The sequence below is a fragment of the Triturus cristatus genome, chromosome 2_1 (genome assembly GCF_964204655.1).
Source record: "Triturus cristatus chromosome 2_1, aTriCri1.1, whole genome shotgun sequence".
NCBI lineage: Eukaryota > Metazoa > Chordata > Amphibia > Caudata > Salamandridae > Triturus > Triturus cristatus.
In genome coordinates this window covers 1,049,069,455-1,049,087,636 of record NC_140581.1, presented here as the reverse complement: position 1 = coordinate 1,049,087,636, position 18,182 = coordinate 1,049,069,455, and the positions used below count along the sequence as shown (strand labels likewise).

Sequence of the window (18,182 nt, the reverse complement as noted above, 5' to 3'; positions counted from 1 at the left end):
GCGAGACTTTTTGTGAGGGCTCAAAAAAGTGCTACCACTGTAGCCTAGAGCTACAGTGCATGTGCGTGGGCGCGCACGCCTCACTTTCGTGGCCGCACGGCCGTTTTGATGTTTGATCGCGATCACTTTTGCGGCCGCACGGCCGCTATGATGTTCTCTTCGCTTTTTTTTCCTGTTTATTACTTCTATGTAGTAATGGTGGCACCCGTGCGCCGCCATTACTACAGAGCAGTAATAAACAGAAACAAGCATTAGCATAGCCAATAGGTCTCGCTTTTGGGACCGTATAAGTATTTAGTTATGCAACTGTTGCATGGCTAAACACTTATAAGGTCCCCAAAGCGAGACCTATTGGCTATGCCAATGCTTGTTTTAAATTTGCTCGGGGGGAAAATCTCCCCGAACACACCACAGGTTGTTCTGGCTCACTCGCTGCGGTGCAGTATGACAAAAATGTTACGCCTCACGACTTTCAAATGTCACCAGCCGCCACTGATTCATCCAACATTTATATAGGGCTTAATTCCCCAATGTGGGGCCCTGAAGCCATTGCTTACTTGGGTAGCATTACAACAAACAAATGATGGACGGAATGCTGACAATGCAGACATTCTCCCCCAGTCAAGAGATCTGGGTTAAATCCATCGTTCTTTTGCCCACTACGCCACCCCAGTTCAGACATGGCCATATGCACATCCGTCTTGACCCTGTGCCTCATGGGAACAGTCCAGCCCGAACTGCCAAGCCATGTCTTCCCTGGACCGGAATCAAGCATCCTAGGACCGGTTTCTGGCTATCAGCCGTCATAAGCCAGGATAGCTTGACTCCAGTGGCGTAGTGAGCACGGGTCCCACGTCTGGGAATACCCATCCCACTTAGGGCGAAAAGCGTTACAACAAACAAATGATGGACGGAATGCTGACAATGCAGACATTCTCCCCCAGTCAAGAGATCTGGGTTAAATCCATCGTTCTTTTGCCCACTATGCCACCCCAGTTCAGACATGGCCATATGCAAATCTGTCTTGACCCTGTGCCTCATGGGAACAGTCCAGCCCGAACTGCCAAGCCATGTCTTCCCTGGACCGGAATCAAGCATCCTAGGATCGGTTTCTGGCTATCAGCCGTCATCAGCCAGGATACCTTGACTCCAGTGGCGTAGAGAGCACGGGTCCCACGTCTGGAAATACCCATCCCACTTAGGGCGAAAAGCGTTACAACAAACAAATGATGGACGGAATGCTGACAATGCAGACATTCTCCCCCAGTCAAGAGATCTGGGTTAAATCCATCGTTCTTTTGCCCACTACGCCACCCCAGTTCAGACATGGCCATATGCAAATCAGTCTTGACCCTGTGCCTCATGGGAACAGTCCAGCGCGAACTGCCAAGCCATGTCTTCCCTGGACCGGAATCAAGCATCCTAGGACTGGTTTCTGGCTATCAGCCGTCATCAGCCAGGATAGCTTGACTCCAGTGGCGTAGGGAGCACGGGTCCCATGTCTGGGAATACCCATCCCACTTAGGGCGAAAAGCGTTACAACAACCAAACGATGGACGGAATGCTGACAATGCAGACATTCTCCCCCAGTCAAGGGATCTGGGTTAAATCCATTGTTCTTTTGCCCACTACGCCACCCCAGTTCAGACATGGCCATATGCAAATCAATCTTGACCCTGTGCCTCATGGGAACAGTCCAGCCCGAACTGCCAAGCCATGTCTTCCCTGGACCGGAATCAAGCATCCTAGGACCGGTTTCTGGCTATCAGCCGTCATCAGCCAGGATAGCTTGACTCCAGTGGCGTAGTGAGCACGGGTCCCACGTCTGGGAATACCCATCCCACTTAGGGCGAAAAGCGTTACAACAAACAAATGATGGACGGAATGCTGACAATGCAGACATTCTCCCCCAGTCACGAGATCTGGGTTAAATCCATCGTTCTTTTGCCCACTACGCCACCCCAGTTCAGACATGGCCATATGCAAACCAGTCTTGACCCTGTGCCACTGGAGTCAAGCTATCCTGGCTGATGACGGCTGATAGCCAGAAACCGGTCCTAGGATGCTTGGTTCCGGTCCAGGGAAGACATGGCTTGGCAGTTCGGGCTGGACTGTTTCCATGAGGCACAGGGTCAAGACTGATTTGCATATGGCCATGTCTGAACTGGGGTGGCGTAGTGGGCAAAAGAACGATGGATTTAACCCAGATCTCTTGACTGGGGGAGAATGTCTGCATTGTCAGCATTCCGTCCGTCATTTGTTTGTTGTAACGCTTTTTCGCCCTAAGTGGGATGGGTATTCCCAGACGTGGGACCCGTGCTCACTACGCCACTGGAGTCAAGCTATCCTGGCTGATGACGGCTGATAGCCAGAACCCGGTCCTAGGATGCTTGATTCCGGTCCAGGGAAGACATGGCTTGACAGTTCGGGCTGGACTGTTCCCATGAGGTACAGGGTCAAGACTGATTTGCATATGGCCATGTCTGAACTGGGGTGGCGTAGTGGGCAAAAGAACGATGGATTTAACCCAGATCTCTTGACTGGGGGAGAATGTCTGCATTGTCAGCATTCCGTCCATCATTTGTTTGTTGTAACGCTTTTTCGCCCTAAGTTGGATGGGTATTCCCAGACGTGGGACCCGTGCTCACTACGCCACTGGAGTCAAGCTATCCTGGCTGATGACGGCTGATAGCCAGAAACCGGTCCTAGGATGCTTGATTCCGGTCCAGGGAAGACATGGCTTGGCAGTTCGGGCTGGACTGTTCCCATGAGGCACAGGGTCAAGACTGATTTGCATATGGCCATGTCTGAACTGGGATGGCGTAGTGGGCAAAAGAACAATGGATTTAACCCATATCTCTTGACTGGGGGAGAATGTCTGCATTGTCAGCATTCCGTCCATCATTTGTTTGTTGTAACGCTTTTTCGCCCTAAGTGGGATGGGTATTCCCAGACGTGGGACCCGTGCTCACTACGCCACTGGAGTCAATCTATCCTGGCTGATGACGGCTGTTAGCCAGAAACGGGTCCTAGGATGCTTGATTCCGGTCCAGGGAAGACATGGCTTGGCAGTTCGGGCTGGACTGTTCCCATGAGGTACAGGGTCAAGACTGATTTGCATATGGCCATGTCTGAACTGGGGTGGCGTAGTGGGCAAAAGAACGATGGATTTAACCCAGATCTCTTGACTGGGGGAGAATGTCTGCATTGTCAGCATTCCGTCCATCATTTGTTTGTTGTAACGCTTTTTCGCCCTAAGTGGGATGGGTATTCCCAGACGTGGGACCCGTGCTCACTACGCCACTGGAGTCAAGCTATCCTGGCTGATGACGGCTGATAGCCAGAAACCGGTCCTAGGATGCCTGATTCCGGTCCAGGGAAGACATGGCTTGGCAGTTCGGGCTGGACTGTTCCCATGAGGCACAGGGTCAAGACTGATTTGCATATGGCCATGTCTGAACTGGGGTGGCGTAGGCGGCAAAAGAACGATGGATTTAACCCAGATCTCTTGACTGGGGGAGAATGTCTGCATTGTCAGCATTCCGTCCATCATTTGTTTGTTGTAACGCTTTTTCGCCCTAAGTGGGATGGGTATTCCCAGACGTGGGACCCGTGCTCACTACGCCACTGGAGTCAAGCTATCCTGGCTGATGACGGCTGATAGCCAGAAACTGGTCCTAGGATGCTTGATTCCGGTCCAGGGAAGACATGGCTTGGCAGTTCGGGCTGGACTGTTCCCATGAGGCACAGGGTCAAGACTGATTTGCATATGGCCATGTCTGAACTGGGGTGGCGTAGTGGGCAAAAGAACGATGGATTTAACCCAGATCTCTTGACTGGGGGAGAATGTCTGCATTGTCAGCATTCCGTCCATCATTTGTTTGTTGTAATACTTGGGTAGCATGGCACACTTTGTAGGCTGTGAAGTTGGAAGTGTGTCATCTTTGATTTGATGCTATGTGGGAAATGTTTCAACGCTATGCGTGATGACCACTGAGGTGCAGTTATTGTGTTATGGAGCACAGTCATTAGCAGTGTAATGGGCGGAGAAGTGTGATAGAGAGACGCGTGCAGTTTATGCGTTTCAGTAAGCTGGCAGCTTTGAACAGCTCTGCCGGTCCTTTTACTGTATTTCTTATGATCATAGTACATTCAGTTGGTTACTGCACTTGGATGCCCATTATCCATTCAAGATATTTATTTGAGTGGAATTGTATATATCTTTGGCTTAATCTTGCCAAGCTTAACCTGTGACAGATTGATATCAACATTGTATGCTTGTGGTATTTGTTTAATGCAAATGTAGCCCAAACGCAGCGAAGCACTGTACATGTCAAAGGAAAAGATACAGTTAACAAGTGATTGGAGGATTAGATTAGCGGAGTTCTTCAGACCGAAGTGGACTATTACTGCGTTGTGTTATGATGCTCCTTAAGGAAGTGTGCCTTGCTGTTCCCTCATTTGTAGCAGCGTCTAGGCAGTCTTCATGAATGATTGCCTTTTTTTTCTTGTATTGCACCTCTTCGTCTCTAAATTGATGGCGTTTTGGCTGCAGGTGTTCTGAGAGCTACTGGAGATAGTGAGCTTGTCAGTCATATAGGCTGTAGTGCCGGTTGTGACGGCATAGTAGATGATGCAGGTAGCTAAGAAGATAATGCAGGCCAATGCACAATGCATAAGTATGAGGTCACTGAGATCCCCAGTCATTTATCCTCATTAAGGTGGGAAGGATACCAAAACTAGAAGGTAAACTAATGCCACCCTGATTCCCACATGCTTCACATATCGAGTATTAACAAACTATGACAAATTAATTGCAGAATGAGACAGAAAAGCTTTACAACTTTGTGTAGAATCAACAAATACAATGTGACACAACAGCTTCACATCTGTAAATCTTCTTTACAAACACTGTAAATCTTCTTTACAAACAATAAAACCAGCACCTTACTCTTCTTCCACTAACACTAGAAGAATGCCCTCCCAACAAACTGGCCCATTTTCCTGACAGAAACCATCTCATGTCTTTGCACCCACAAAAATATGTTCTCCCATACCATCAATGACACTGTTTGTCCAGCAATATGGCCTTCAGGAACTAAACATCATCCCTTTCTGAATCATTACCCACAACACATTCTCCCCAGTCCTCCCAAATAACATAATGGCTAATACCTGAATCACAGCGCACTGTTAACATGAGGGTTTAAGGCATAGTTACTAGGATAATAAAATAAAGCTTCGGTGGCAACATGTAGACAGCCACTCCTAATGATGTGGTTAATGCCCTTTATCCTTGACAACAGCAGACCATGTATATTCATTCACATAGACCACTCGGTAGCATTGAGCAGTAATGATCACCCAATACTCCTCAAGAATATGAAACTCGTCATACTTGCCCATTGCGAAATGCTAAATGGTTATTTTTCTTCTTGAACAATCAACGTAAACAGGACCACATTGAAAAATATACGTCTTCACTATTGGCACCAGATCGTTCCCTCTTTTGGCTTCAGAGTCCGTGATCTACTTACTTACTATACAAAAGGACGAACAGTGATCTACATACATACTATACATCTAACATGTTGCTCCTTTGTCAGTACAGTACACACAAAAAATTATATGGTTAAATATGATTTCACAGTGTGACTCATAAAGTTGCAAATACACAAATCAGACTTTTTAAGGTATATAATTTTGTGAATATATGCCAGTCAGACAGTGTGGAAGAGGTATTAAGATCCAAGTATCACTAAACGAAAAAGTACATGAATAAGGAGGACAAGTAACCAAAAATAATAACAGAGTGTTTGCAAGAGAAAGGAAACCATCAGAACCGTTTTTTTCTGTTTTTGAGTCATAAAATTATGTAATGTATTCTTTCGGATTATTTTTGTATTTCAGACTCATTGTCAAATCAAGAAATGTTGTCATCTTATACAGGTTTGAATATCGATCCACTGTTTACGTACTTCGGACACCTCATTGGTATGGTCAATTTCAACCAATATGTGCACATTAAAGTCCGTCACCCAATATGTACTTTCCTCTTTCAAATGGTTTAAGGCTTTTCACTATGGTACTGTCTTTGTCGTCTTCAATCATATGGGATTCTTTTTAGTAATTTCTTCACCTTTTTGATTTATGACACCACTTTTTTGATCACGGATAAGGTTCTTTCCTTTCTTATTTTCACCACTTAGTTGTCTCTCTTCCGTTAAAGAATTTTTCTTTGAATATAATAACAATTTGTTTGTATAATTGGATAATTGCCATATAAGTGAGTAATAGAATTGTCTTTTTTCATTTTTTCTAAAATTCTTTCTTTTTGTCAGCGTTTTTCTTTTACTGGTCCTAATTCATTGTTTATATAAAATTCTCTGCACATACGACATTAATACTCATTAGATTTGCTGTGCTTCTTCAAAAAATGTATTAGTTATAGTTAATAATGGCCCTGATGCTCAATGTGTGTTGTGAAACACGTGTTAGCCTGTGTTCTTATTTTGCTAATAAAATGAACAAACCTTTGGAAATTCCAAAATATGTCTTAGAAAACTCTGGGGCATATTTACAAAATAAATCTTATTGGCTTAACACCGTGCTGTGCCTTTTCTGAAATGCAGGGCTGCACTGTATTTACAAGAATACGGTGCAGCCCTGCATTTCTCCCTGTGCTGGTGCTAAATGTAGCAGCCTAGCGCCAACGCAGACACACTTGCACCCTTGTGCAAGTGTACCTACGTTGAGGGGAAGGATTGTTTATGTGCAGGAAGGTGACCCTTCATGCACATAAACAATCTGAAATGGCATTTTGTAACTTATGTATGTGCTGCTTTGTGCAGCACACATAGAAGTTGCAACTCATCATTTTTTAAATGATTGTTAATGTGCAGGAAGGGACACCTTCCTGCACATAAACAATCAATGGCGGAGGGACATCTATCAAACTTAAACTGGGTAAAAATATCTAGCTCATTATGGGCCTATGGTAGGTATCTGCAAGAAGGGGTGGGGGGAGTTAATGGGAATTGGTTAGTTTGTTAGATATGTATAGCCAATGGAACTTTGGGATCCCATAGGGTTGCACTGTAAAATGAGACGTACTTGATGCATACTTGAAATGTAATGTGGAATTAGATATGGGAGTGACGTTCCTGTAACGATAGGGGCTTGTAAATAGGCCCCTAATTGTTTCACTGAGGAGACCTCACACCCATTCTATTTTACTGGTTAGCAGTGGTAAAGTGCACAGGATTCTACAGCCAACAAAAACAAATTTGGCAAAAAGTTTTGGGGTTACCCTGCAAAAAGGGACAACTCCAACATCCAGATTTGGAGTATTCTTTTCTATCTTCATATCAATGAAACAAATATATGAAGTTTGGCCTTGGAAGTTTTTTTAGTTATTTTAACTTTATTTACCAGTTTCAGAATTATCACAATAAAGTTTCCATCTCCAATACAGTGGTATTTGTAGCAATACAGTGCATGATACAGCGATTTGCACGTTTCACAACATTTATCTCCGTGTGTATTTATTCAGCCTGGACAATCAGCGTTGCAATTACATGATCTCCACCCTCGCCACTCGTAACCCCAAGTGTCTCGTTGCTACAGTGCATCACAAACTGCATTATGAAAAGAAAAACATACATTCAATTGAAATATCACATTTTTGTGTCTGATGCACAATTTCTATGTGATCAGCTAATGCCCGCAGGCACAAGTCCGCGTTCCAGCTGTGTGGTAGGCTGAGGTTGTGTCACTGCCGTGTAGTTTTTTAAAAGGGCCCCAAATGTCCCGAGGACGAGATGTACTGGGCAGAATGGAGGCATACAGATCATAGTTGATGTTGCAAAATGCCAGACTGCTCAGCCATTCCTTGCACATCGGAGCAGCCTTTCGCCCCCATTTGAGTGCTATCTCTCTTTTGGCCAGCAACAACCCCAAAGCAGTGAATTTCCGGACAGGCTATGGGATATTCATCACGTATCCCAGCAATGCAACCTCTGGAGTAGGCTCGAGGTCTAAGCCTATCATTTCCCCGAGGGTACAATAGATTTTGGTCCAATACTTGTTTATTTTACAACAGGTCTAGGTGAGGTGTACAAAATCTGCATGTGGGGATTTACATTTTAAACAACAATGGGGTCTGTCTGGGTCTATTTTATGTGTCCTCTCAGGGGTAATATATATTCTGCGCAGAAATTTAACATGGATTAGCTTATGGCGGCTATTCAAGGAGACCTCCTTGGTTTGTAGGCAGCATGCAGCCCATTGGTCATCAGTAATAGGGTGTCCTAAATCTGCCTCCCACGCGGCCCTTATTTAAGCATCGCGTATTGGAATTATATCGACACATGCCGGATATAATTTGGAAACCAGATGGTCCCCATTGGAACTATCCAGGACTGTAGAAAGTGGGATGAATGGATCAGGTCCGACGGGAAAGCCAGGGATCTTAGCTCTCAGAGTTGCGCAAAGGCGAGTAAGTACAAATTTGTCCATGAATGATGCCTCATTAAACCTATCTCTGTAAGAAACAGAAAAAACTTGGCCCTCAAGGTGAAAATCCCCAATAGTGGTCATATCGAGCCGAGAGAGAGAGTGCGCTGCACTATACTTTCCCCAGTAATAGATATCCAGCATTTATTTGGAATAGGTAAGCTTGAGGAATATAGTACTGGAGAACCCAGCATCCTGACCAGGTTCTGCCAGGCCCAGCTGGTAGGGGAGACTGTCTGAATGTCTTTAGGGTCAGATGGGTAGCCCAGAGGTAGTACCGTATTCAAAGTGGAAGTCGTAGCCACCTGTCCACTTGCTTTTCCAATGTGTGCTCCGCTGTGCCATAGCTCGACAGTATCATTTCGGTGGTGTTTAAGTGTATATTTATCTGCAGGTACTTTACGGAGTCCAAACACCAAGTCAGTGGATACTCGCATTCCCATCTGGCAGTGCCCGTAGTGAGGGGAAACATCACAGATTTGTGCCAATCTATGCAAAGGCCGGAGAAGCTGCCAAACCTGATGATCTCTCTGATTAGGGGTTCTACATTGTTTTGAGGGTCCCTGACATACAATATAACATCATCTGCATATAATGACACCAGTAGGGGCCCAGTATTAAATTGGAGCCCCCTCTGTAGATGACGTTCCTGGAAATGTCGAACCAGTGGGTGCATTGCCAATATGAAAAGAAGTGGTGACAGGGGCATCCCTGTCTGGTGTCTCGGAATAATGCAAATGAGAGGGACAGCGTGCCATTTAAGCGCAGTCTGGCAGTGGGGGCTGAGTACAACAGTGCAGTGAGATTTACGAACCCAAAGGGCATGCCCAACCTATGCATAACTGTCAATATAAATGGCCACTCCAGGGAGTCGAAAGCTTTCTCCGCGTCCAGCAGTACTGCTGCTGCCAGAGTCGCTGGGTTGATTCGGTGCAGGACTGCAAAGAGAGTTCGCAGATTTAAGGAAGTAGATCTGTGGGGTACAAACCCCGACTGGACTCTGGATATTATTTTGTCCAGTAGCAAGGCGAGCCGCATAGCGATAGTTTTCACCAGTATTTTCTAATCTAATTTAATAATGACAAAGGTCTGTACGACCCGCACAGCAAGGGATCTTTGCCGGGTTTCGGTAATAAAACGATCACTGCTTCTCTTAGAGTGGGAGGCAACTGATTCCGTTCTAAAGATTTGTGATAGAATTCCACGAGCTTCGGGGCTAATATATCTTTGTATCGTTTATAAAAGTCCCTGTGAAACCATCCAGGCCGGGAGTAGTACAGCCGTTTAAAGCATCAATTGCACTGATTATTTCGTCCATGGAAAATGGCTCAGCGAGGAAGTCCTGCATATATTTTTCCATATATACCAGTGCAATCTCAGCAAAATAATCATCTCGCTCCGTGGAGTTGTGCACGAGTTTGGAGGTATACAATTTTTCAAAATACGCTAGAAATACGTTCCGGATATCTGTTAAGGTATGCCCAGAGTCAGTCCGGAGTTCTGTGATGCATGATTTGGATTATGGGGGTCTCAATAGTTGTGCTAATGTGCGCCCGACCTCTCGCCCTCGCCGTACTTTTGTGCTATTGCATATTTGCTCAGGAAGTGGGTTTCCCTGTCTGCAGCTTCACGAAATTCTGCCAGCAATGCCAATCAGCGTTTTCCTCCCTCAGTAGCATCTGGTGAGAAAAGCATAGAGGCATCCAAATCTGTCAGCTGCCGTTCAACAGTAGCTAGAGTTTTTCGCAGATCTTTTAGTACCCCAGCGTGTTTTGATATGGCTATGCCCCTGATGAAGGCCTTAAAGGCCTCCCAAAGCATCGCCCATGTGTCTACTGATCCCGTATTAAACTCGAAATAATCCTCAATTGCTTCCCTAATTTCTGAGTCAAACAAGTCATCATTTAGCGCCCTGCCAGGGAATCTCCACTGACGCTCATGCGCTTCTGGTCTGGGAATACATAGCCTAGGCAAGACTGGGGCATGATCGGAATAGGTTCTGGGGAGTATCGTAATTGATTTGTACCATGTGATTGGGTTCGGATTGAGTAGCCAGAAATCGAGTTTGGTCCAGGTATTGTGTTGGGCTGAGTAGTGTGTGAATCCTGGGTTTGTCGGGCTGGGGGCTCTCCAAATATGCGCAAGTTGGAATGTCTCGCATGTGTCTAATAGCACCTGATGCGCTCAGGGTTTGGAGTCGACAGGAGCTGTCGATAGCGCGGGTTAAGGAGCAAGTTAAAATCACCCCCAGTAGCAAACTGCCAGTACCCAAGCGTAGAATTGTGCCGTCCAGTTCATGAAAAAATTCAGGGCTGTCAGCATTGTGGGCGTAGATGCATACCAGAGTGACAGTGATGCCCATCAACTCACCCACCACTATTGTGAATCGACCCTCCCTGTCATTGTGGCAGCAGTTCATTGTAATTGGAGAAAAAACTGTGAGCACCCCAACTGGCTGCCAAGTGTGTGGTGTCAGATCTGGGCAAGTGTGTCTCCTGCAGAAAGGCTATGTCGACGTTCTGCCGTTGCAGAGAATGTAGTACGTGTTTACCTTTTTTGGGGTTGTTGAGTCCCCTTACGTTCCAGGTTAGGAGAGATAGATTTGAATGGTCCACTAGAGTACGGGCAGTGGTCTTCTGTGCCGTGGATCAGTATGTCGTAAGTGTGGTGAGTAGTGAGTAACCACCGATTTCCATGCATGGAGCTGGTAAACAAAGAACATTCAACTGTTCAAGAAACATCCCCACCCTCCACCCCCCTCCCAACCTCGCGTCCCAGTTCGCAAGGCGCTAACCCAAATAACCAATAACCGAATGCATCCTGTGAACATCCCATGTGGAAATACCAGATTTCAGAATGATGCATTGTAATCTGTGAGATCAACAGTGTGCTACACACCCAGGGGTTGATGCATTGCTCCAGTGGTCCCCAGCATTACCAGAATGGTGTCAAAGAACGTTACTTATACTGTCCAAGTTACTATATTAGCTCAATTTGAACATAATATCGCCATGTGCAAAGAGAGTCAAAGACAAAGGAAGAGTAGACAAAAGGATCATTCATGAGAAAAAAGTTCAACACTGGCAACAGATCCGCTGTGGGGAGGGGAAGAAATAGCTCCAACATGCCTCGACTGGCTGTCGGAGTTTTTGTGGGTCTTGCAAAAAGCTTGGGCTTCAGTGGGATTGTCAAATATGCGGGACCATCCATTGATGTTGACTCGTAGTTGTGCAGTGTACAGCATGCCATACCGGAGGCCCAAATTCCTCCGTGCTGCCTTTACACCAGTATACTTTCGACAAGTTTCTTGGACCATGATTGTAAAGTCCAGGAATAATGACACGGTGGAGCCCTGCCCAGGTAAGTGCACCACGCTCTCTGGCCAGCCGAAGCGCTGTGTCCCTGTCGCGAACGTTCATGATGCGTGCTATGATAGGCCGAGGCGGACAGCCAGGATTAAGGCGGGGGCCCAAGGAGCAATGAACGTGCTCCACAACAAATCCAGGGGTGAAGGCCTCTTGTCCAAAAATGTCGCCAAGCAACGATTCCACAAATTTGTCCATTCTTCCCTTGTTCGTCGACTGCGCTACCCCAAGAATGCGGAGATTGTTAAATTGCAATGTCCTTTAAAAAAAATTCCATGCGCTCCAGTCGTTTTGTTGACTGAGCAGCCCTGTCTTCAAGGTCGAAGATTCGCCCTTCCGCAGTGTCCAATCTTCGGTCATGAACGTCTACTTTGGCCCCCAGTGAGTCAAGGCGTTTATCCAGCGTGTCGAACCTGCCATCGAGCGATTTGAACCCGGCTCTGAGTTCAGCTAGTAAGTCGAGGTGCGAGGAGGCGGCTTCAGACATAGTGATCTAGTCTTGGCCACCCTCCGCCATGATGGCGCTGCGGTCTTGTGCTCTTTCTGTGGCGACGGGGAACGTTAACACTCTCTGTTTGGGATATTTTTTGCCCATACCTGTATGTCCTTGGCCAAGTGCGGAACTAGCCGTTAGTGACGACAGCTAGCCGGAAGTGCAAATATGGTGAGATGCAGTAACACCAAGTTGATGCCGTCTGAGTGCCGCGGCCATCGACGTGTAGGAAGTGGTGTACTGTTGTGTGATTTCTCAGGCGCCCACTGTGCCTTCAGCCCACCGCTATAGGCGCCAGAAGTAGATCCGATTTTGTAGTGGCCAGGTATTGGGGGAGAACCCCTCTGCAGGGAGTGACTTCAAGCAGATGGTGAAAAGCAATATGGTTCCCAGTCAGTTCGGCGCGTTGGGCCGGATGCAGCTGTCTGATGCAGCGTGATGAGGGGCACCGGCGCACCAGCGATCCTTATGTTTCCACCTGACACACTGGGTGGCGACCTCTCCCTCTGGAGCGGAGAGCAACTACCCGGTCCTCCTCCGCATCAGCGGCGTGTAAATGGAGACGTGTCGCCTCCTCACTGTGCTGCAAGTCCAGGGGTGGGGCCCCTTGGTGATCTGCTATGCCACCGGTGATACATAAAGCGAGCCGGAGCAGGGTTGCGACGTCCCCAACAATTCGCCCCCTCCCCAGTTTCAGTGCGCAGCCGGGTGGCTGCCTCCCTGGCTCACCCAGGGACCCTGTCTCCCTGAGGGCCTATGGGAGCGTTGGTAATGGTGCGCACTTCCCCCCGTGGGAGCTGATAGAGGGGGCGCGTTACGATGGCAGTAGTGGGTCATGAGAGGGGGGCAAGCAAGTGTCGCAAACACCGCCACCAGGGCCAAGGCCAGGAAGTCCGGAGAAGGCTCCACCGGGAGCCGCGGGGGTGATCTGAATATAGGCGGCTCTGGAGCTCTAACAAGCCGCGTTGGAGGCCGTAGCAGGCCCCTCCCCCAAGAGTCCAGAACAATTTTCAGCAGGTTGCAGGTGGATTTCGGAGGCACAAACGGCCTCACTGCTGCACTATCGGAAGAGGATTTAGCGCCTCGGATCGTAGCGCCATGGCGATCTGTATTTGCGGGGATAGGCGGATTTTGCTGGGACAACCAGACGGAGCTTCAAAGCAGAGCGGCCATCTTGGTCCGTGGCTTGGCCGCGCCTGCCTTGGAAGTTTGTTCAAGTGACATCTCTACCTTTCAATTGTAGGACAACTCTAGTGATCATCATTGTAGCTGTGACAAGCACCCATTGTTGATATTACTGAAGTGGAAGAGTGGTTGATAGTGGCCATAGATGCTGGTCTAGTGGGAGGATTTACAGAAAAAGAATGGTTTTCAGAGTGGAGAAAGGATGTGTTACTGAGTGTTGTATCCAATTGACATAGTCAATTGGGTGTCTACGCAGAATATCGAAACCAAAAATATAGTGCAAGTAAATATCATGTCACGAATATCGAGGTCAAAAATATTGTGAAGGTAAGTTTCTATCGGCAAGTAATATTTTACTATATATAACTCCACATCTATGTACCTTGACGATATGTATATTGTCAAGGTACATAGATGTGGAGTTAAGAATAGTAAATCTATACGTACCTATTTGCATGTACCTTCTCGATTTTTTGGTCTTCGATATTTTTGACATGATATTCTGTCCACACAATATTTCTGGTTATACAAATCATGTGTATGATCAAGGCTGTCATCCGTGTGTGCACAATTTGGTCCTAGTTATTAGGTGGGTATGTAAGTACGTAAGCAAATAACTTTTTTATTTTATAAGAAAACCAAGTAAGTAAACATATACAAAAAATCTTTAGTTCATCTCACAAATTCTTACTTAATAAAATCAGTGCATAAAAGCCATCAAAGAACAATGCTACCACAACAGCCTTTCATAAGGTACAATAGTGCATGATACAGCATTCCTCCGTGACTAAACATTACCACTAAAAACACCAGCTAGAAACCTAGATATCAAAAACACAGTTTGAGTGTAGATACCAGTTGTAGATATAAAATGGCGGGTGTAATCTGTCTAACATTCATTGGTAATAAAAGTGGCCTTATATGCTTGGAGCACAAACTGGTTCCCCCAGGTCCACTAAGGACTTCAATAAATCACCCGGGACACCACTCGCCCAGGTGCCTTGCCCGTGGGAAGGGAAAGCATGGCTTCAGTAATTTCTTCCCAGCTTATTGTGCGCCTGTCAGCTGCTGCGATGGGCTGTCAGAGGCCCAGGTGGATCACAATCATAAAGAGCAGAAAAATGGTCCACCCATGCCTAAGCAGGAACAGAGTTGGCTTGATCGGAAAGCTGGACATCCGTAAAAATGGAGTGATTCAAGTCCTCCCAAAGGTGGTACTGTCCTTCAGGTTACTTGCCTACTAAATACTCCCGTAAATCATTCTTAAGCTGCAGGTTTCTATCCCGAAGCACAGATCTATATACATCCTACATCGTCTGATCTTTTACTTGTCCTGCGGTGTGTTTTTTAATTTCTTCAGGAGCTCATTTCTCGACTTAATACCATTCCTATCGAACCATCTACAGTACGTGGACAAGCCACCCCTCGCCGGCTTTGTGAAGAAGAAACATATTGCATTAAAAGCCTCAAGAATAGAGTCGGGCTGGGCTTCCTCCTCCAGACATACATTAAATTCTACCTGACAAGCCCGAATCATAACGGCCTTAAAAGTCTCAGAATGAATGTGTTCCCATTGGAGTCTTCGCCCAGTGTCTTTAGGGGTAGTCACGGCTTTCTAAACATCGTCAGTGGCCGCCGATTTTTCCCCCCACAAAATGTTTGTGGTCAAGGATACAATAGCTTAAAATGGGATTTTCTGTATTTTCTGAGCAACCGAAATTTCCATTGAGTACACTTTGCTAGGAAACAATGTGCTAGAAAAGTACACATCTGAACAAGTGTCAATAAATTATATTATGCTTTAAAACACTCGAGAAAACAGAGAAAAATTTAAAAAAATAAATTTTTGGAATCTGTTTTCGAAACCCTAAACGCACTGTAGAGAGAGTGATTTGGCTTCCCAGCACTAGGTCTATTTTATAATTTATTAACACCTGTTCGGGTGTCTACTTTTCTAGCACATTGTTTTTTAGCAAAGTGTACTCAATGGAAATTCCGGTTGCTCAGAAAATACAGAACATCCTATTTTAAGCTATTGTATACTGCACCAAAGAGGTGGCGGTGAGGCCAGGGTCACACACCTCACAGGACCCAGTGTTGTAGAGCTGAAGAAGATTGTATAGTTCTAGAACACAGTAGGACCTAAATGCTTATTTTTTGCACGAGGTGATAGAAACAATTCTCAACAGTATTTGCCCCACCATCTATTGTGAATGGCAAAATGTTTCAAGATCGATTTCCAGAACAAAGTATGGCAGTGAAATAAGGTATTGGGAACCGATCAAAAACGTAATAAAAAAAATAAAAAAAACATTACCCACAAGTGCTCCGAAATTGAAGGGTCTATTCCTTATTTTTAGTTTAAAAAATACCGATCTCACATTATCACCATCCAAATAGTCATTAAAGCCGTGCATATCCATAGGTGGGTAAGCCAAGGCAGGCACAGGCCTGGCTCGCGCCAAAGGGATGTATGTCGTTACAACGCACACTTTTACAACGCATGCACTTACAACGCATTTTTTACAACGCAACATCCACTACAACGCATTCCATTACATAGCATGACACTACAACGCATGTTTAAAAACTACCTTTACAACGCATTCCATTACATCGCATACTACCTTTACAACGCATACCATTACAACGCATAGTATAGGGGTAAAAATTACTATTCTAACTCCAGGGGGTGCAACAGTAGGGTAAGTGTTGGATTGCGTTGTAATGGTATGCGTTGTAAAGGTAGTATGCGATGTAATGGAATGCGTTGTAAAGGTAGTTTTTAAACATGCGTTGTAGTGTCATGCTATGTAATGGAATGCGTTGTAGCGGATGTTGCGTTGTAAAAATTTCGTTGTAAGTGTAGTGCGTTGTAATAGTTTCGTTGTAAAGGTTGTTCACCGCGCCAAAGGCCTGGCTCGCGCCAAAGATCTGTCTGTGGCTTGGCCCAGTGTGTCCCAGGACGCCTCACAGGTGAGCCGGGGCATGGACTCTACCACTCCACTATGGAGGTAAATAAAAGACAAAAAGCACCACAACATAAAGAAGGGGGAGTGCGGCAACACAATATGAATGAGTAAAATAAAATGAACATTTATCTCCACATCGAATATAGATAGCCCTACAGTTTTCCTAAAAATGCAAAACGAGAAAGTGAAAATATGTCTAGCAGACATAAAGTCAGACTCAGTCATGGCTAGTTCTCCCTGTGAATTTGGCGACTTGTTCACCGTTTTGCAGATCAATGCAACGTCCAATTACAGGATGAAAGTTTTGAAATGTCAAACCGCAAAGTCAAGGTAAGGCGTGTCGCCGCCCTTTACCATTCATCAAGTGAAAATTACGTTAATTTCCTAATCCAAATAACAGAGTAATAAAAACAGGTTCTTCGGAACCTCTGCAAGTGTGAACGTCATTCAAGGTAGCTTCGCTGGTAGGTAAGCCAGCCACTCAACCTGGCGAGCTACAGGCGTCAGTAAAAGCTTTTGTGGAACTTACGGTTACAGGGGCCGTCTCCATCACCCGCAGGGAAGCCCAGACAGTGCCAGGGCCGTGGCGGTGCCAGGCACACAAAATCCAAATTAGCAATTGTAGTCCAAATAACGGCAAGTAACGGCAACATGATCGTCAGTTTTTGAGTGTCTCAGTTCCCCAGGGTTACAGCTCGCGCGAGCGGAGCCTGTGAGCTGCTAGGACGCTGTGCCCGGGGATGGCATCTTCTGACAATGCCTGCCTCGGTCCCTTTTCTCTCTCACGGGCAGTCTCTGCCACCCCCTTTCTGTTCGGATTCCACGGCGTCCCCGGCTGTGTCTCTCCCCCTCTCTCCCTTCCTTTCATGGCAAGACAAGGCACGGATGTGGCGCGTCCCAGGTCCTTCACGCGCCGGGCACGGCAGCAGGGGAGCCCAGACTGCGCTTTCTGGAGCCCAAGTACGAAATGCCTGACACTCGTGTGTGAAACCTAACACATTCAATACATAGAGGCCTCCCGAGTGACGTCTTCATTCAGTGTGGCGCAGCACACAGCAAAGGAATGGCCAAGCAAAGTTGCGCACCCTCTGCTGGGCCTGAGCGTTGAAGTATGAAATTTGAAGTTTGTGCCAAACTCTCTCTTTGCTATTTCGCGGGTGCACTGGGGCAATATTTAAAGGCCTTGCTTGGCCCACCTCTTGTGGATTTATTGTCAACTGAATTACGAGTCCCGGTCTGCAAATTCTGGAGAGGGCAGTGCACTGTTGCTAAGAGGGGATGAAATGCAGTCCAGTGTGTGACCACCAATTGACGGGGGAAAAAAACTATGGGGCTTATTTACAAGCCCCTTGCGCCGCCTGTGCGTCACTTTTTATATGGGAACAAGTGACGTACTTGCGGCGCAAAAGGATTGTAAATAAGCTCCTATGAAAGGATAATTCACACAAAAGGGCCAACATTAAGTGTGTCCTCCAAGGGATTGATAACTCCTTCATTTTTAAATCGTGCCCCTCCCAATTCTGGCGGCCTGACGCCCACATGTGCATTGGTCTGCTGTTTCTAGCTAGTTTCAATGCCAACGCAATATGTCTACACATGCAATATTGTGTTTACGTTGACCACCTGTTCAGTGTCACCCATGCAAACCTTCTA

At 46.2% G+C, this 18,182-nt stretch overlaps 1 protein-coding gene across 1 annotated transcript in view; it reads right to left on the bottom strand.

Annotated features, from left to right (window-relative positions):
* EGF (epidermal growth factor) overlaps positions 1 to 17,409 on the bottom strand; it is a 732,085-nt gene extending 714,676 nt beyond the window's left edge. The window contains exon 1 of the mRNA XM_085635667.1: positions 17,059 to 17,409. Coding sequence (XP_085491793.1) covers positions 17,059 to 17,182 — 124 coding nt within the window. The 5' untranslated portion in view covers positions 17,183 to 17,409. The remainder of the gene's footprint in view (positions 1 to 17,058) is intronic.
* Positions 17,410 to 18,182: the final 773 nt, after the last annotated feature.